Below are 15,554 nucleotides of genomic sequence, written 5' to 3'. Positions count from 1 at the left end.
TAATTCAGTTTAATCTATGCATATTTATTGAGCACCTACTAAATGTAACAACTGACAGGGTAGATAAAAAATTGTACACTTAAAGTAAGGAGAAATCTTAACGCAATAGTGCTGTGAGTGAATTGTCAAGGTGAGTCAGGCTCTTTTTTAGTTAGTGGGAGATGGAGAAAGGTTGTTGAGGTCGTGAATGGCGCAGACATATCTGTTTGGGTAAGTCTGGTTTGCGGAAAATGGAAGAAAAGAGGCTTAGTTTTGAGGAGTATGAAAATGGTCATTCCTTTTTGAGGGCTAAGATTACTTTTAGAAGGGGCATCTGATGCAGTATATTTAGTATGAGGTAAGGGTAAGAAGGAAATACATAGGTATGACGCTTGTTTAGAGAAGGAAAGGAAAAAGTTTAAAACTTCAGATCTGCACTTTTTAGAAGTACTTTCGCATTCTGGCACCTTAAGCCAGAAATGCCCCGCAGGCAAACGTTACGAGGGAAAAATATATTCTTGCAATTCAAAAGGGACTCAAATCCTACGAACAAGCGTTTCTGTTCTCTATTTCCATAGTTCCTCACCTGTCCACTTTTCATACAACGACTTGACACACCTGACCACACAGCCTCCGATCCTATTCTAATGCCTGCCCATCCTGTTACCCTTTTTTTTTAAATTTATTTAGTCTATTTATTTTGGCTGCTTTTGTTCTTTGGTGTGGTGCACGGGCTTCTCATTGTGGTGGCTTCTCTTGTTGTGGAGCACGGGCTTCAGTAGTTGTAGCTCGCGGGGTTGGTTGCCCCGCGGCATGAGGGATCTTCCCGGACCAGGGCTCGAACCACTGTTCCCTGCATTGGCAAGCAGATTCTTAACCACTGCGCCACCAGGGAAGCCCCCTGTTACCCTTTTAAAAGGCGGATCCCGCAGTGTCCTTTCCTCCCTCCCAGCCGCCTCCACCCCCAGTCGGCTGGGCGGAGCTTCACGCTAAAGCCCCGGAGCCCGACGCGGCCAAGGCAGTAGCAGAGAGGACTAAAGCTCCGAAGAGCTGCATCTGCGGCAACATCTCCAGCGACGTTACGTGCCTCTCGGCTTCGACACAGCCCGCCGCGCGTGCCAGTCTCTCCCCGCCCCCTCCCCACCTGGCGCGCACCTGGCCAAGGCCGGGGTCCCACCGAGAGCCGGGAAGGCGCGTGCCAGGGGCCCTAGGGAAGCGCAGAGCGCGCGCGCCATGGGGCCGCCGCCCGGGGCCGGGGTCTCCTGCCGCGGTGGCTGCGGCTTTTCCCGATTGCTGGCCTGGTGCTTCCTGCTGGCTCTGAGTCCGCAAGCCCCCGGTTCCCGGGGAGCCGAAGCAGTGTGGACCGCGTACCTCAACGTGTCCTGGCGGGTTCCGCACACCGGAGTGAACCGCACCGTGTGGGAGCTGAGCGAGGAGGGCGTGTACGGCCAGGATTCGCCGCTCGAGCCAGTGGCTGGGGTCCTGGTACCGCCCGACGGACCAGGGGCGCTGAACGCCTGTAACCCGCACACGAATTTCACGGTGCCCACGGTCCCGGGGGACTGGGGCAGCAGCGTGCAAGTCTCTTGGTTGGCCCTCATCCAGCGCGGCGGGGGTTGCACCTTCGCAGACAAGATCCATCTGGCTTACGAGAGAGGGGCGTCTGGAGCCGTCATCTTTAACTTCCCGGGGACCCGCAATGAGGTCATCCCCATGTCTCACCCGGGTGAGTGCCGCTACCGAATTGCGCGCCATCAAACCCCTGCCAAGGCCATTTTCCCTTATTTTCCTCAGTGTGATCTTCCCCCTATCCCCTTGCTCCGAAGGAAAACGAGTGTCCTTTCTGTCCCCATCGAGTGAGGGCAGGGTCCTCTCTTCCCCGAGATTCACCCTGCGTCGGGGGTTTGGGCAGAAAAATCCTTTAGAATTTGCCTCTCTGGTGAAAAAGGGTGAAAACAGAGTGAGGAGGCTGGCAACTCGAGAAGGACTGTTTGGGCTCTTTGCGTCGTCTTTTCCTGCTGTTTCACGAGGGTGGTTTGCATTGGATTAATTGGTTGGTGGTGGGCATTGGCTTTGAAATGACTGGGAAGAAGCCTACCCGAGAAGCCTGCCTGGAAATCCCTTCCTCAGTCTTGTCCTGATTAACAGCCTCAGGCCCGCAGCAGATTTTTTCCCTCCTCTCTCACTGTTTTCTCTGCATGTTTCCTAGTATCAGGTACAAGATTGTGTTACTGTGCCCTGTTAACCTCATTCCAGTTTTGGTGGAAACTTTGCTCAGCTGTTGGGTTCTTCTCTGCCCAGGGGTCTCAGGTCCCAAGTGATTTTTGGTATCAGTGCTTTCCTTTGCATTTGAAAAAATCTGATTTAGGATATTGAGTGGCAAAAGAGGTGATTAGTGTTATTAAAGAAGAAGAGGTTTCTGCATGAGACTAGCAAAGGCCTAGGCTTTGGAAAATGTAATCCAGGTAGGTCTTAAATTTGTACAGATGAGGTGGATTACTGTTTTTCCCTCTTCAGTTATCCTTCCAGAAACCTTCTCCCTATTTGTGATTAGGTGTCCATACCATATGTACATAGTGATCCTAGGCCCCAAAAGACAAAGAAAAAAAAATTGGGGGAGAAAAAGGCAGAGACACGTAATAGTAGTAGCAATATATCATAGTTGTTGAGAGCTGGGCCTCAAGTCAGACCTTGGTTAAATTCCGGCTCCATTGCTTACTAGTCCTGTGACCTTGAGCAACTTATCTGAAGTCTGGCCTGGATTCCCTCAATCAAATGGGAAAGAACTAAGAATGAACCACTCCCACAGGTTTGCCTTGAGGATGAAATGAAATAATGATGGGAAAGAGTTTAACACATCATCCTTCTCTGTAAAGGTTAGGTGATAGGATCAGCTTTTCAGAGTTGTTGGAGAGATGAATCTGCTTGTTTAGCTACTGGAGATTCTGTGTTTTTCCTAAAACAGTATGTCTGGCCCTGTCTAGAGAGCACTTGCACTGCGTGGCTGGGTGGTATAATGGAAAGAGCACTGAACTGGAACTTGGGAGATTTTAGCTCTTTTAGTCCCTTCTCTGCCTCTACCAGCTTCACAACCTTGTACAAGTTACTCACTGGTCAAATGATAGTATAGAGGCAGGAGGAGGAAGCCAGGTTGGCAGATCGTGACAAAAAATGAACTAGATGAACTCCCTTCCAGCTCTAAAATGCTGTGATTCTTAGATTTTATGTTGATTAAAGAAAGGAGCAACTGCATCTCTTTTGGTTGATAATTCGTTGATTAGAATGAAATTACTTTTTAAAGGCTGATAGAAACAAAGAATAAGGACTTGGTATATTTTAAAGTCCTTACATTTCAACTGGCTACCTGAATGCAAGGGTTTGACTTTGCTTCCTCCCAATGAGATTCATTTGCACAGATGATTTGGAATTGAAGAGTACTCTTTAGAGAATTCCAATTTAGACTGCTTTCATCCTACTTCTGTTAAGTATATAAGCTTATATTTATCTGATAGATTTAGGGGACAATAAAATTAATTTTGTTGAGCTCCCACTATGTGCCAGGCACTCTACATACATCTTACTTATTCTTTATTGAGAGATAGTATGGTGTACTAGGAAAAGCAAACGCACTATAGTCAAGAATGAGAATCAAATTCTGGATTTACCACACAATAGCTTTGTGTCCTTGGTCAGATTATTTAACATTACTGAGTCTCAGTTTTCAGAAAAGTGTTTTGATACTTTAAAAATGTATTATTATCTGCGGGTTCGTGCCCCGGTCCGGGAGGATCCCACATGCCGCAGAGTGGCTGGGCCCGTGAGCCATGGCCGCTGAGCCTGCGCGTCCCGAGCCTGTGTTCTGCAACGGGAGAGGCCACAACAGTGAGAGGCCCACGTACCGCAAAAAAAAGAAAAGAAAAGAGGTGCTAAAAATGTATTATTATCTGATATGCTGACTGTAGCAATGTTACACTTAGGCTAACTAGCTAAAATAACTAGCTAGTTACTTGAGGAATGGAATCACGTTTCTTCCTTGAACTCCTGGAGAAACTACTTTTCAACACAGGGGAAAAATCCCTTTGCATTTCATCCACATATGTTGTTAAATATTTGTTTGCAGAGTGCTGTGTTGTTTGCTTTGCTCATTCCTCAGAGTAATCCCAGGGTTTGTTGTAATCTCTGGCCAAAAACGATTTCTCTTGGATTTTAGTGGCAAAGAGGTAGGACTGAAGTTTATGTGTTGATTAACAATATATATTGCCATGAATTCTACAAGGGCCACCAAATGTGGAAAAGCCATTGCTGTGGTCTTTGTTTACAAAACCTTTCTTCACCCCCTCTCACAGGGGCCTATGCTTGAATTGTCTGTCCTTTGTTGGAGTTCGTGTTGATCATCCACACCCACCTATCACAGTCCTGCGACCATGAAGACCCATTTGTTTCAAGTAACAGAACTAACTGGTTTAGAACAGTAGCTTTAAAACTTTTGTGTATTGGAGAGAAACTCCACTATATAAGTGCAATCGATTAGGAAAATCAGACTATTTTTTAAAAAAATCAGGCTATTTTTATGGATACCAAATTTTCCCAGAGGGTAGCTGTAGGCTTGCAGCAATCCATACAGTTTATTTCTGTATATTATCTTCCAGAAAATCCTGATTCACACATATAAAAAATTTTAAATGACAGATTTTTATTAACAGATGATCCTGCAGTCTCCGGATATTTTTCATTCAAATGGATCCAGAAACTGGGAATAAAATGCAGAGAAAATTTTGGTTTCACAGTTTAATCACTATTCATGTCTTATTTAAATATGAAAATCAGATAAGAAGCAGCCAAAACAGAGTAAGCACTAAAGCTGTCTAAAAGGTATGGTTGTCACGATGAGACACGTTATGCATGTTCTTGTTGTTGCACAACTAACTAGTCTCCTTTCGCCAAGCAGATGAGCCTGAGCCTTGCATGCTTTCTAATTGAGCACAGCCCACAGGTTGAAGTGGTGTCAGTACTTCCTTACACAATTTTCCTTGAGTCAACATGTGCAGGCATGAATTTATTGAAAGACCTGTGCAAAGCTTCCACCTTCATAATCCATGACGCATTTACAAGAACTTGAAACATATTCAGAGGGATGGCAGGAGAAGCATTATTCCTGAGGGCTGTAAAAAAGTGAATGAACCAAGCCATTTAAGTTAGTGATTTGGTGGTCTTCCCTGGGATAGAGTTTGCTATATAAAACAGTTGCTTGTATACATTGTTGAAAGACCTCTTAGAGTGTATTAAGAAGATGGCCTCTACCAGGTTTTTTTTTTAGGTTTTCTTTTTTTTATTGAAGTATACTTGATTTACAATGTTGTGTTAATTTCGGGTGTATAGCACAGTGATTCAGTTATATATATACATATATAGATTCTTTTCCCTCATAGGTTATTGTAAAATATTGAGTATAGTTCCCTGTGCTATACAGTAGGTCCTTGTTGGTTATCTGTTTTATATATAGTAGTGTGTATATGTTAACCCCAAACTCCCTCCCTCTGCCACTTAATATTTTTAAAATCTTAGGCCAGTATTTTACTTCTCTAAGTCTCAGTTTTCTCCTGTGTAAGATGGGCATAATAAAAAACTTACCTGAGGACATATATACACTACCAAATGTAAAATAGATAGCTAGTGGGAAGCAGCCGCATAGCACAGGGAGATCAGCTCGGTGCTTTGTCACCACCTAGAGGGCTGAGATAGGGAGAGTGGGAGGGAGGGAGATGCAAGAGGGAAGAGATATGGGGACATATGTATATGTATAACTGATTCACTTTGTTATAAAGCAGAAACTAACACACCATTGTAAAGCAATTATACTTCAATAAAGATGTTAAAAAAAAACTTACCTGTTAAGGGATTAAATGAGATACTACAGATAAAGTGTTTAAATGAGATACTACAGATAAAGTGTTTAGCATAGAGCCTGACATTTAGGAAGCTACTATAATTTTTCTTTATTACAGTTAAGATAGTTAAATGTATTTTAGAAAATGAAAAGTGATTTGTATGTTGGTGGTATACAATTTGAAAATGAATAGCCTAGAGTACTTCAAGGTCCATATTACCTGACATCTGACTGTAACCCTTTAGGAATAAGTTGAGTAGACTGACTGTTTTACCAGAAAATGATCTTTTGGCCCACCTATGTTTGTCATTCTTTTCTCAAGTAACTGCTTATCCCTCAAGTAACCAATCTTCTTCCCATTCACAAGGACTTTGGAATAGGATTTTCCACTGATTTATTACCACCCAATCCCTTCTCAACCACTTGACATTTAGTTTTTATTCTTTGTTGGGTTTTTTGTTGTTGTTGGCTGGTTTGTTTGTTTTTTTTTTTTGCCCCCTAGTAAGTTGACATCAAAAAGAACCTATTTTAGTAGAATGATAGGCTCAAAAGAAGTTGAGAAGAGAATGGGTGGTGATGATTTACCAATGTAAAATACCATTCCAGAATCTGTTCCATGTGCATCCTTTTTGATCTCTCTGCAGTACTGTATTTGATATTGTTGACCACTCCTTTGAAACTCTTTCCTAAGCAGTCTCTTGCTTCTCTTGCCTCTCTTTTGTTTCATTTCTGTTATTTTATTAACATACTCATCTCATACCTTTTCTTCCTTGCATTCATACCCAGGCCCCCAACACTCTCCCTCCAGTAAATATCTGCCACGTCCAGTTGATTTCAGTCTTCTCACATATGTTCAATCTTCTCACATATGTTCCTTTCTTCCTCACAATTGTTTTTACACTGCTTTCAGTTCCTGTGTCTTCTCATGGGAACAAATACTTAGCCTTGGTCTCCCTGCCTCCAGTCACTTCTTCTCTTCGGTTCTTCCTCCACGTGGCCACCGGAACACAGCTCTGGTCACACATACGCCATTGCTCAAAAGCCCATTACTTATAAATTTGAGACTATGTTTCTCAGCATGGCATATAAGACTCTTAATGATCTAGTCCCAACCTACTTGTGAAGCTTTATGTATTTCTTGTCTCATATTGATCCCTAAACATGTTCTCTACTCTTTCCCATTATCATTCCTTTGCTCGTACTTCTGCTTTTGCCTACATACCCTTTTCTTACCAGCTCTGTTGGTCAAAACCTTACCCATCCTTCAAAACCCAGCACAGATGCCTCCTCATCTTTGAAGCCTTTCGTAATTCTTTCATTTCCTCTTCCCACCACAGCCCCCACACCAAAAACAAAATAGTCTCTTCTCTTATCTCCTGTAGAACACCATCTCTTATAGTACTTTCTGCATTTTTTTAAACATCTTTATTGGGGTATAATTGCTTTACAATGGTGTGTTAGTTTCTGCTTTATAACAAAGTGAATCAGTTATACATATACATATGTTCCCATATCTCTTCCCTCTTGCGTCTCCCTCCCTCCCACCCTCCCTCAGGCGGTCACAACACACAGAGCTGATATCCCTGTGCTATGCAGCTGCTTCCTACTAGCTATCTACCTTACATTTGGTAGTGTATATATGTCCATGCCTCTCTCTCGCTTTGTCACAGCTCACCCTTCCCCCTCCCCATATCCTCAAGTCCATTCTCTAGTAGGTCTGTGTCTTTATTCCTGTCTTACCCCTAGGTTCTTCATGACATTTTTTTTTCTTTTTTTTCTTAGATTCCATATATATGTGTTAGCATATGGTAACAAAGAAATAGTGACAGTGAGTATTTACGTTGAACTTTCCCTGTTCTATTTTTTATTGATGTTTTAAAAATTTGATTTACACCATTCAACTTATGTCTCCAATTAAAGTGCTTCCAGTGAACATGTTGATGAATGTGGAATCCCATAACATAAAAACCTTACAAAAATATAGCCTGATCGGTGAATTGTTTTTCTAAGCACATAAAGAACTATTTCCCCCAGTCCATGGAAGATGTGTGTTGTCTCATATAGAATGCCACATTTAGTCTCTGTTCTCAGGCTTAAATGGAGAAAATAGAGGAGGGTACCAAAGATATTTTCTAAGTTATTTTATGATTATAAACTTAACCATGCATCTTGCAGAAAACTTGGAAAATACAGAAAAGTATAAAACTAAAAATAAAAGCTACATATAATTCCACAATGCAGAGATGGTACCATTAATATTCCTTCTAGTCTCTTTTTCCATGTATCCTACTTTTATCATAATGGTTATTTTTTCATGAATATTAATGTAGTATTAATAAAATACAGACAGTTTAAAGGAAAACACAAAAAGCCATAAATATAACCATTTTAGCATTTGGGGGTGTTTTTTTGTCATTTGCTTCCTTTGCTCTGCATATATATTATTTAAAGAATTATAATTATATACTATATATACAGCTTCCTGCTTATTATTGTAAGCATTTTCCCATGTAATTAAAAATAGAGAGAGGGTTCTCTTGTAGGCTGAAGATGGTGGTCATTGATTGGAGGGGTGGGAATTGAGCTTCTCTTCCATTAACCAGCAGAAAGGAAGTGCAGAAATGGTGACAGGGAGGGGTGTGAATTGGAACATTTAAAACAAAAATATGCCCCAAAGAGCCTTACATAAAAATATACTTACTAGCCATAAATGTGATCTGGTCTAACCCATGTTCATTGCCTACTGTGGCCTTGGTGTTTTGAAAGGTTTGATCACCATTTGTACCTTAGTTCCTCTTCTCCTATAATATTCCTATAGGTGATGTCTTTGTTACAAATGAGGTTTGCAACCAGTTTCCTTGTTGCTTGGTTAAGTAGCACCTCATTGACTAAAATGGCCTTTCTTATTCATGATGACCACTGAACTGTAAACTATTGTTGGGGTTTTTCCCAAAGTTTACTTGATAGGGTACCACAAATACTGCCTAGCGGTGAATAACTTTTTGTATATGTAAATTTCATCAAAGAATAATGTACATACCAAATAGGTATAGAAATAATTAACGTATAGCTCAGTGAGTTTTCACAAAGCAAGCACACCTGTGTAACCAGCACCTGGCTCAAGAAGCAGAACAGTACCAGAACCCCAGAAGACTACCTTGTGCCCCAAGACAAAGAATCTTTGAAGCAGCACAATTGTCAACTTTGTCTCCTGAGGAAATGACTTCTTACAGCATGTGGTAGGAGCCTAGTCACCTACAGAAACAAATCCTTCACTGTATTGGAGCTAGTTAACTGTGGTGATCCTCAGCTGCACACTGTAGGTAGTTATTTCCAAGCACAGAATACACTCACTTTTAAAAAATAATTAATTAATTAATCAATTAATTTTGGCTGCATTGGGTCTTCGTTGCTGAGCACGGGCTTTCTCTAGGTGCGGCGAGCGGGGGCTACTCTTCATTGCAGTGCTTGGGCTTCTCACTGTGGTGGCTTCTCTTGTTGTAGAGCACGGGCTCTATATGCATGGGCTTCAGTAGTTGTGGCGCGTGGGCTCAGTAGATGTGGCATGTGGGCTCATTAGTTGTGGCACATGGGCTCAGTAGTTGTGGCGTGTGGGCTCAGTAGTTGTGGTGCATGGGCTCAGTTGTTGTGGCTTGTGGACTCTAGAGCATAGGCTCAGTAGTTGTGGCACACGGGCTTAGTTGCTCTGAGGCATGTGGAGTCTTCCCGGACCAGGGATCGAACCCGTGTCCCCTGCATTGGCAGGTGGATTCTTTTTTTAAGTGATCTTTTTATTTTTTTATTTTTAACATCTTTATTGGAGTATAATTGCTTTACAATGGTGTGTTAGTTTCTGCTTTATAACGAAGTGAATCAGCTATACATATATGTATATCCCCATATCTCTTCCCTCTTGTGTCTCCCTCCCTCCTACTGTCCCTATCCCACCCCTCTAGGTGGTCACAAAGCACCGAGCTGATCTTCCTGTGCTATGCGGCTGCTTCCCACTAGCTATTGGTTTTACATTTGGTAGTGTATATATGTCCATGCCACTCTCTCACTTTGTCCCAGTTTACCCTTCCCCCTCCCCATGTCCTCAAGTCCATTCTCTACTAGGTCTGTGTCTTTATTCCCATCCTGCCCCTAGGTTCTTCACGACCATTTTTTTTTTAGATTCCATATATATGTGTTAGCATATGATATTTGTTTTTCTCTTTCTGACTTACTTCACTCGGTATGACAGACTCATTCCATCCACCTCACTACAAATAACTCAATTTCGTTTCTTTCTATGGCTGAGTAATATTCCATTGTATATATGTGCCACATCTTCTTTATCCATTCATCTGTCGATGGACACTTAGGTTGCTTCCATGTCCTGGCTATTGTAAATAGAGCTGCAATGAACATTGTGGTACATGACTCTTTTTGAATGATGGTTTTCTCAGGGTATATGCCCAGTAGTGGGATTGCTGGGTCATATGGTAGTTCTATTTGTAGTTTTTTTAAGGAACCTCCATACTGTTCTCCATAGTGGCTGTATCAATGTACATTCCCACCAACAGTGCAGGAGGGTTCCCTTTTCTCCACAGGCAGGTGGATTCTTAACCACTGCACCACCATGGAAGTCCCCATGGACTTTTTGACACAGTTATTAAGCCAGTTTAGAGTTGCCACATTTTGCTGTTAACACCCCACTTTGGAGCCCTATGGGCAAAGCAGAGCACAAGGGCTCTTTGTTATTTTTCCATTTCTTGTTCTGTCTTTTTCAGCTGTATGTATGTATGTCTTCCTAGATATCATGACATATAATTATTGCTTAAATTTACCCATAGGCTTGTTACAATATTGATTTCTTCCGAAAAGAAAGTTTGGTGATTCATGCCTGACTTGACGGAGGCTGTTGGGTTCAGAACCTAGTCGCGCTTTACTTGGTTTTAATGCTTGAATGCTCAAGTTAGATACAAATCAGTGATTTTGAGTTTAACCTTATTTATTTTGACCTTTTTTGAAAGAAGATGGTGCTTGAACTCACTTGTTGGGGTGTGTGTGTATGTTTCCCTCAAAATATTAATCATTATCATTTCAGATAAAATGTTGAAGTAGCTTAGTTAAATGCTGCCTGCAACTAAAAAGTCTTAGCTTTTGAAAGGAAAATATACCAAAATGTTAACCTTGGTTATATCTGGTTGGTGGAATTATAGGTGATTATTGTCCTCATCATTATCATTTGTCTGTATTTTCTGAATTTCCTATAATGAATATGTTTTATACTTGTAATCAGAAAAAATCAGGTATTTTAGAAAATCCAAAATTCTCCTATAGTGTTGATAAATCCTAAAGAAAGCATTAATAATGTGACCTTTGCAACAACAGGAACGAAGCATACCTTATAATAGAAATGATTTACTGACTATTATGAGAATTTAAGGAAGAATTACTTTGGTCTTTTGAATATATCTAACTTACATAATTGTTAGTGACCAACTGTTAACACTAACTGGTTTCTTTCTTGTTAACACTAACTGGTTTCTTCATATGTAAAATGAGCCTTGAACACTACAGAACTTTAAAGAATGACTTTTTCTATTTTAATATGGAATATTTCTCTTCTCTTCCTTTTGTATCACGAGTGGTGTTTTTTTCTTTCCCCCCTTACACATATCTCACCTTTCTTGGTTTTTTTGTTTGTTTCCCATAAGAGACCTGCTTCCCTTCACTAGCCCCCTTCAATATCTATTCTATTCAATACTTTTAAGATTAGTGCTAAATTTAACAGCTTAGGAAGAAGAATCCAATATATTGGCAGTTTTAACCCATGACACACTGAGTTCATCTGATGACAATAGCTTCTGTCATTCTAGAAAAGAGGAAGAGATTTTGTGAGAATAAGGGCAGAGGAGAATCATGGTGTTCTTATTTTACACTTCATTAATGATATGCAGAACATACAAGCTCAATCAAAATTGCATTTAACACATCAGTAAAATTGAATTACAGATCTTCCTCAACTTATGATGGGGCTACATCCTGATAAACCAATCATAAGTTGAAAATATTGTTAAGTCGAGAATGCATTTAATACACCTTAACCTACCTAACATCATAGCTTAGCTTGGCCTACCTGAAACGTGCTCAGAACATTTATATTAGCCTACAGTTGGGCATATTTGATAATAAAGTGTTGAATATCTCATGTAATTTATTGAACACTGTACTGAAAGTGAAAAAGAGTGGTTGTCTGGGTACAGAATGGTGGTAAGTGTATTGGTCACGTGGCTGACTGCTGCTGCCCAGCATCACGAGAGACTATCATACCACACATATCGTAAGTCAAACCATCATAAGTTGGGGAACTTCTGTACTTCTTTTCAAAATTGGCATTTCCCTTGAAATACTATTCTGCTATGTGAATCTCCACAAGTTGGTGGTTTGCACAAGAAACTGTCAAATTCAAGGGTAGCTTCTGTACCACTTCTTTTTCTCTTAGGATACATTTTGTATCCCACTTTTATACCCACTTCCTTTGCCTTTCATAGCTTAATTAATTGTACCTTAGATATTCCCCCCACCTCTCTCTCTCACTGAACCCCATCTTCCTTTTCAAAAAAATTTGAGGTTCTTTCTATGTGATGCCATTTATTTTGAAGAGAAATTAAACATTATAAGCAGCCAGTGCTTTCAATATCTGACGAACTTGAATGTGTCCATAACTCAGTCCCACAGTCTCCACAGAAACTTCCCATTAACCATGTAATCCTCCTGATTAAATATGCATTTTCCTTATGTCCCACTATTTAAGATATTTTAAATGTTTTTTGTTTTGTTTGTTTGTTTTTTGCTTTCAGTATTTCTGTGATTTTTTTTCTGAGAAGTTTTATTACAAATATAGGTTAAATAATAACTTACATTTGCTTTGAAGTTTTTAGTCCTCCAAGCATTCCACACGGAAGTAATCTGTGGGCTCATTTGGGAGCTCAGACACTGTTTACCAACATTACTATGGGAAAATGTATTGTCTCTAGTTCCAAACAACTCATTTACAAATGAATTTTTTTTTAGTTTTTTAAAATTATTAACATCTTTATTAGACTATAATTGCTTTACAATGTTGCGTTAGTTTCTGCTTTATAACAAAGTGAATCAGTTATACATATGTCCCCATATCTCTTCCCTCTTGCGTCTCCCTCCCTCCCACCCTCCCTATCCCAGCCCTCTAGGTGGTCACAAAGCACCGAGCTGATCTCCCTGTGCTATGTGGCTGCTTCCCACTAGCTATCTGTTTTACGTTTGGTAGTGTATATATGTCCATGCCACTCTCTCACTTTGTCACAGCTTACCCTTCCCCCTCCCTGTGTCCTCAAGTCCATTCTCTAGTAGGTCTGTGTCTTTATTCCTGTATTACCCCTAGGTTCTTCATGACCTTTTTTTTTTTTTTTTAGATCCCATATGTATGTGTTAGCATACGGTATTTGTTTTTCTCTTTCTGACTTACTTCACTCTGTATGACAGTCTCCAGGTCCATACATTCTTGTACTAGTTTCACCTGGTCTGAAAATTTGAGGGTAAAGTGGCATGATGGAGGCCATGTCAGAATTTTATTTTATGCCTAGGCTATGGCCTGGTTTTGTGCTCATTTTTCCCCCCTGGGTGCAGCAGCAATTTATTCAGTGGAATTCTCCTTCCCAAGGTCTCACATTACAGGAAAACAGAACCAATAACTACAAGGACAAAAGAGCACCATAATTTCCAACATTCATTTGCGAAACTCCTAAATCTCCTGTTTATCTTTTTTACTGCCTAACAGAGATCTGATTATTTTTAACCTGTTGTGTATATATTGTTAGTCAGTAATTGCTTTACCTTGAGCCATTAAATAGTTTTATCAGATTCTGAATAGCTCTGGATATCGTGCAATTTATTATCCCAAAGGGTTGAATACATTGATGCTGTGGAGTTTACTGACTAGCATTCCTCCAGGAAACATTAATAAAGAGCAGCAACAAATATTGAATTTGGTTTCTAGAAATCTTACTACTCCAAAACAAAAGCTATGACAATAGAAAACTTTAGCATAAACATTTTAATACAATTACAGAATACCCTATTAATCAAATAATATACATACTACAATTTCTGCCTGGCCTGGCAATAGCAATATCTTATTATTTTATTTTCCTCAGTATCAGCACAAATTTAAGGTTGTATAAACACTCAACCTGTTCCAACTGCTTCAAGACTTCTCTTTTATGTCCTCTGAACTTCCTCATAAGTGTCCAAACAACCAGTCTGCTAGTGAACCAGGATAACTGGGTTCTAACTTGAACTTGCGGCTAAAATGGCATCCATCCTAGCTCCTGAATGTAAGTGTGAAACTGAAGTGGACTCAAACCCCAGGCTGGAGAGGGATTATTGCCACCATTAGTGCTGCTCTGGCAGTATGGTGATTTCAGTGGGATCAGCACTGTAGCAGTAAGCGTCACACTAAACCCAGGGTTTGCAGAGTAGGATTAGTATTTAATTTGTTACCCGTGTATAGATAATATGTCCTTGCTTATAAGCAAACAGTGTTGAAGAAATGCCATCTTTGAATGCAGGGAGGAGGCGCATCTTAGACTCTGTTCACAATTATCTTTAAAGGATGAATTTGTTTTCAGATTCAATCAAGATTCAAATTACCACTAAATATAGCACAGTTAAAATTGCATTCATCAAATATTTATTTGACATGTGTTACGTGCCAGGCACTCTGTTAGACATTGTAGTTACAGTGGTGAAAGACCCAGTCCCTAACGTGAAAGAATCCATAGTTTAGTGAAACTCAAGTAAACCAGATAACCTCAAGGGAAGCCTGCACTCGACAGTGTAAAACCTATCTAACGCAGATGAGTCAGGATCTTATAAAAGGAGGTTGAACTTTCTTCTGTAGGTGAATAAAGCTACAGAGCTTTATGGAGACCAGCTAAGGGCCTTTGGCAAAGAGCTCTTTAAAGGCCTTTGGCAAAGGAATTACATGAACATTTTTCCCATTTAGAAAAATTTATCCAGTAGCTGTGAGGGGAATGAATTGGAAGACTGAGACTGGTGGCGTAGAAACCAGTTAGGAGGTTGTTACAGTGATTTTGGTGAAAGACAATGGTGACAATGAAGCAGTATTATAACAGAAAAGAAATGGGCCTGTTTATTATGTAGCTAATTTTCAAAAAATAAGTCTATTGGCAGAGTTTTTCCATGCAGGGTAAAGGATTGGCATTGATCTGGCTAGAGTGACTGGAACACTATCTTGAAACTCCTTGACCATAACATCAAACTATAATCAAACTCCAGCCCGATACTTCTGAAAGTATGGGCCACAGACCACATGCAGCAAAAGAACCCACAGAACTTGTTAAACCGCAGATTTCCAAGCCCCACCCCAGACATACTGAATTAGGGAATGGGGCCCAGGGAGTTCAATGTTTTAACAAGTTTCCCAGGTAATTCTCATGCATATTAAAGTTTGAGGATCATTGATCTAGCCTGACAGTTTTCAAAATATGATCTGGGAGCACTGGTCCCTGAGATTCTTTCAGGGGCCCATGAGGTCAAAACTATTTTCACAGTAATACGTAGACATTATTTGCAGAATTCACTGTGTTGACATTTACACGGACGGTATAAAAGCAACGGTGGGGAAAAGCTGCTGTCA

General features: G+C 40.5%; 1 protein-coding gene across 2 annotated transcripts in view; it reads left to right on the top strand.

The window, feature by feature from the left end:
* RNF128 (ring finger protein 128) overlaps positions 1–15,554 on the top strand; it is a 97,200-nt gene that overhangs the window by 37,621 nt on the left and 44,025 nt on the right. Inside the window, exon 1 of one of the 2 annotated variants that reach the window (XM_060138362.1) lies at positions 886–1,705. The exons of the other annotated variant lie outside the window; for it this stretch is intronic. Within the exon in view, the coding sequence (XP_059994345.1) occupies positions 1,213–1,705 (493 nt within the window). The 5' untranslated portion in view covers positions 886–1,212. Of the gene's footprint in view, positions 1–885; positions 1,706–15,554 lie in introns of those variants that run through there. 2 annotated transcript variants of the gene reach the window in all.

Source organism: Lagenorhynchus albirostris, chromosome X, assembly GCF_949774975.1.
Source record: "Lagenorhynchus albirostris chromosome X, mLagAlb1.1, whole genome shotgun sequence".
NCBI classification, from domain to species: Eukaryota; Metazoa; Chordata; class Mammalia; order Artiodactyla; family Delphinidae; genus Lagenorhynchus; species Lagenorhynchus albirostris.
The sequence above is the reverse complement of the archived record's forward strand: the minus strand, read 5'-3'. Positions and strand labels throughout refer to the sequence as shown.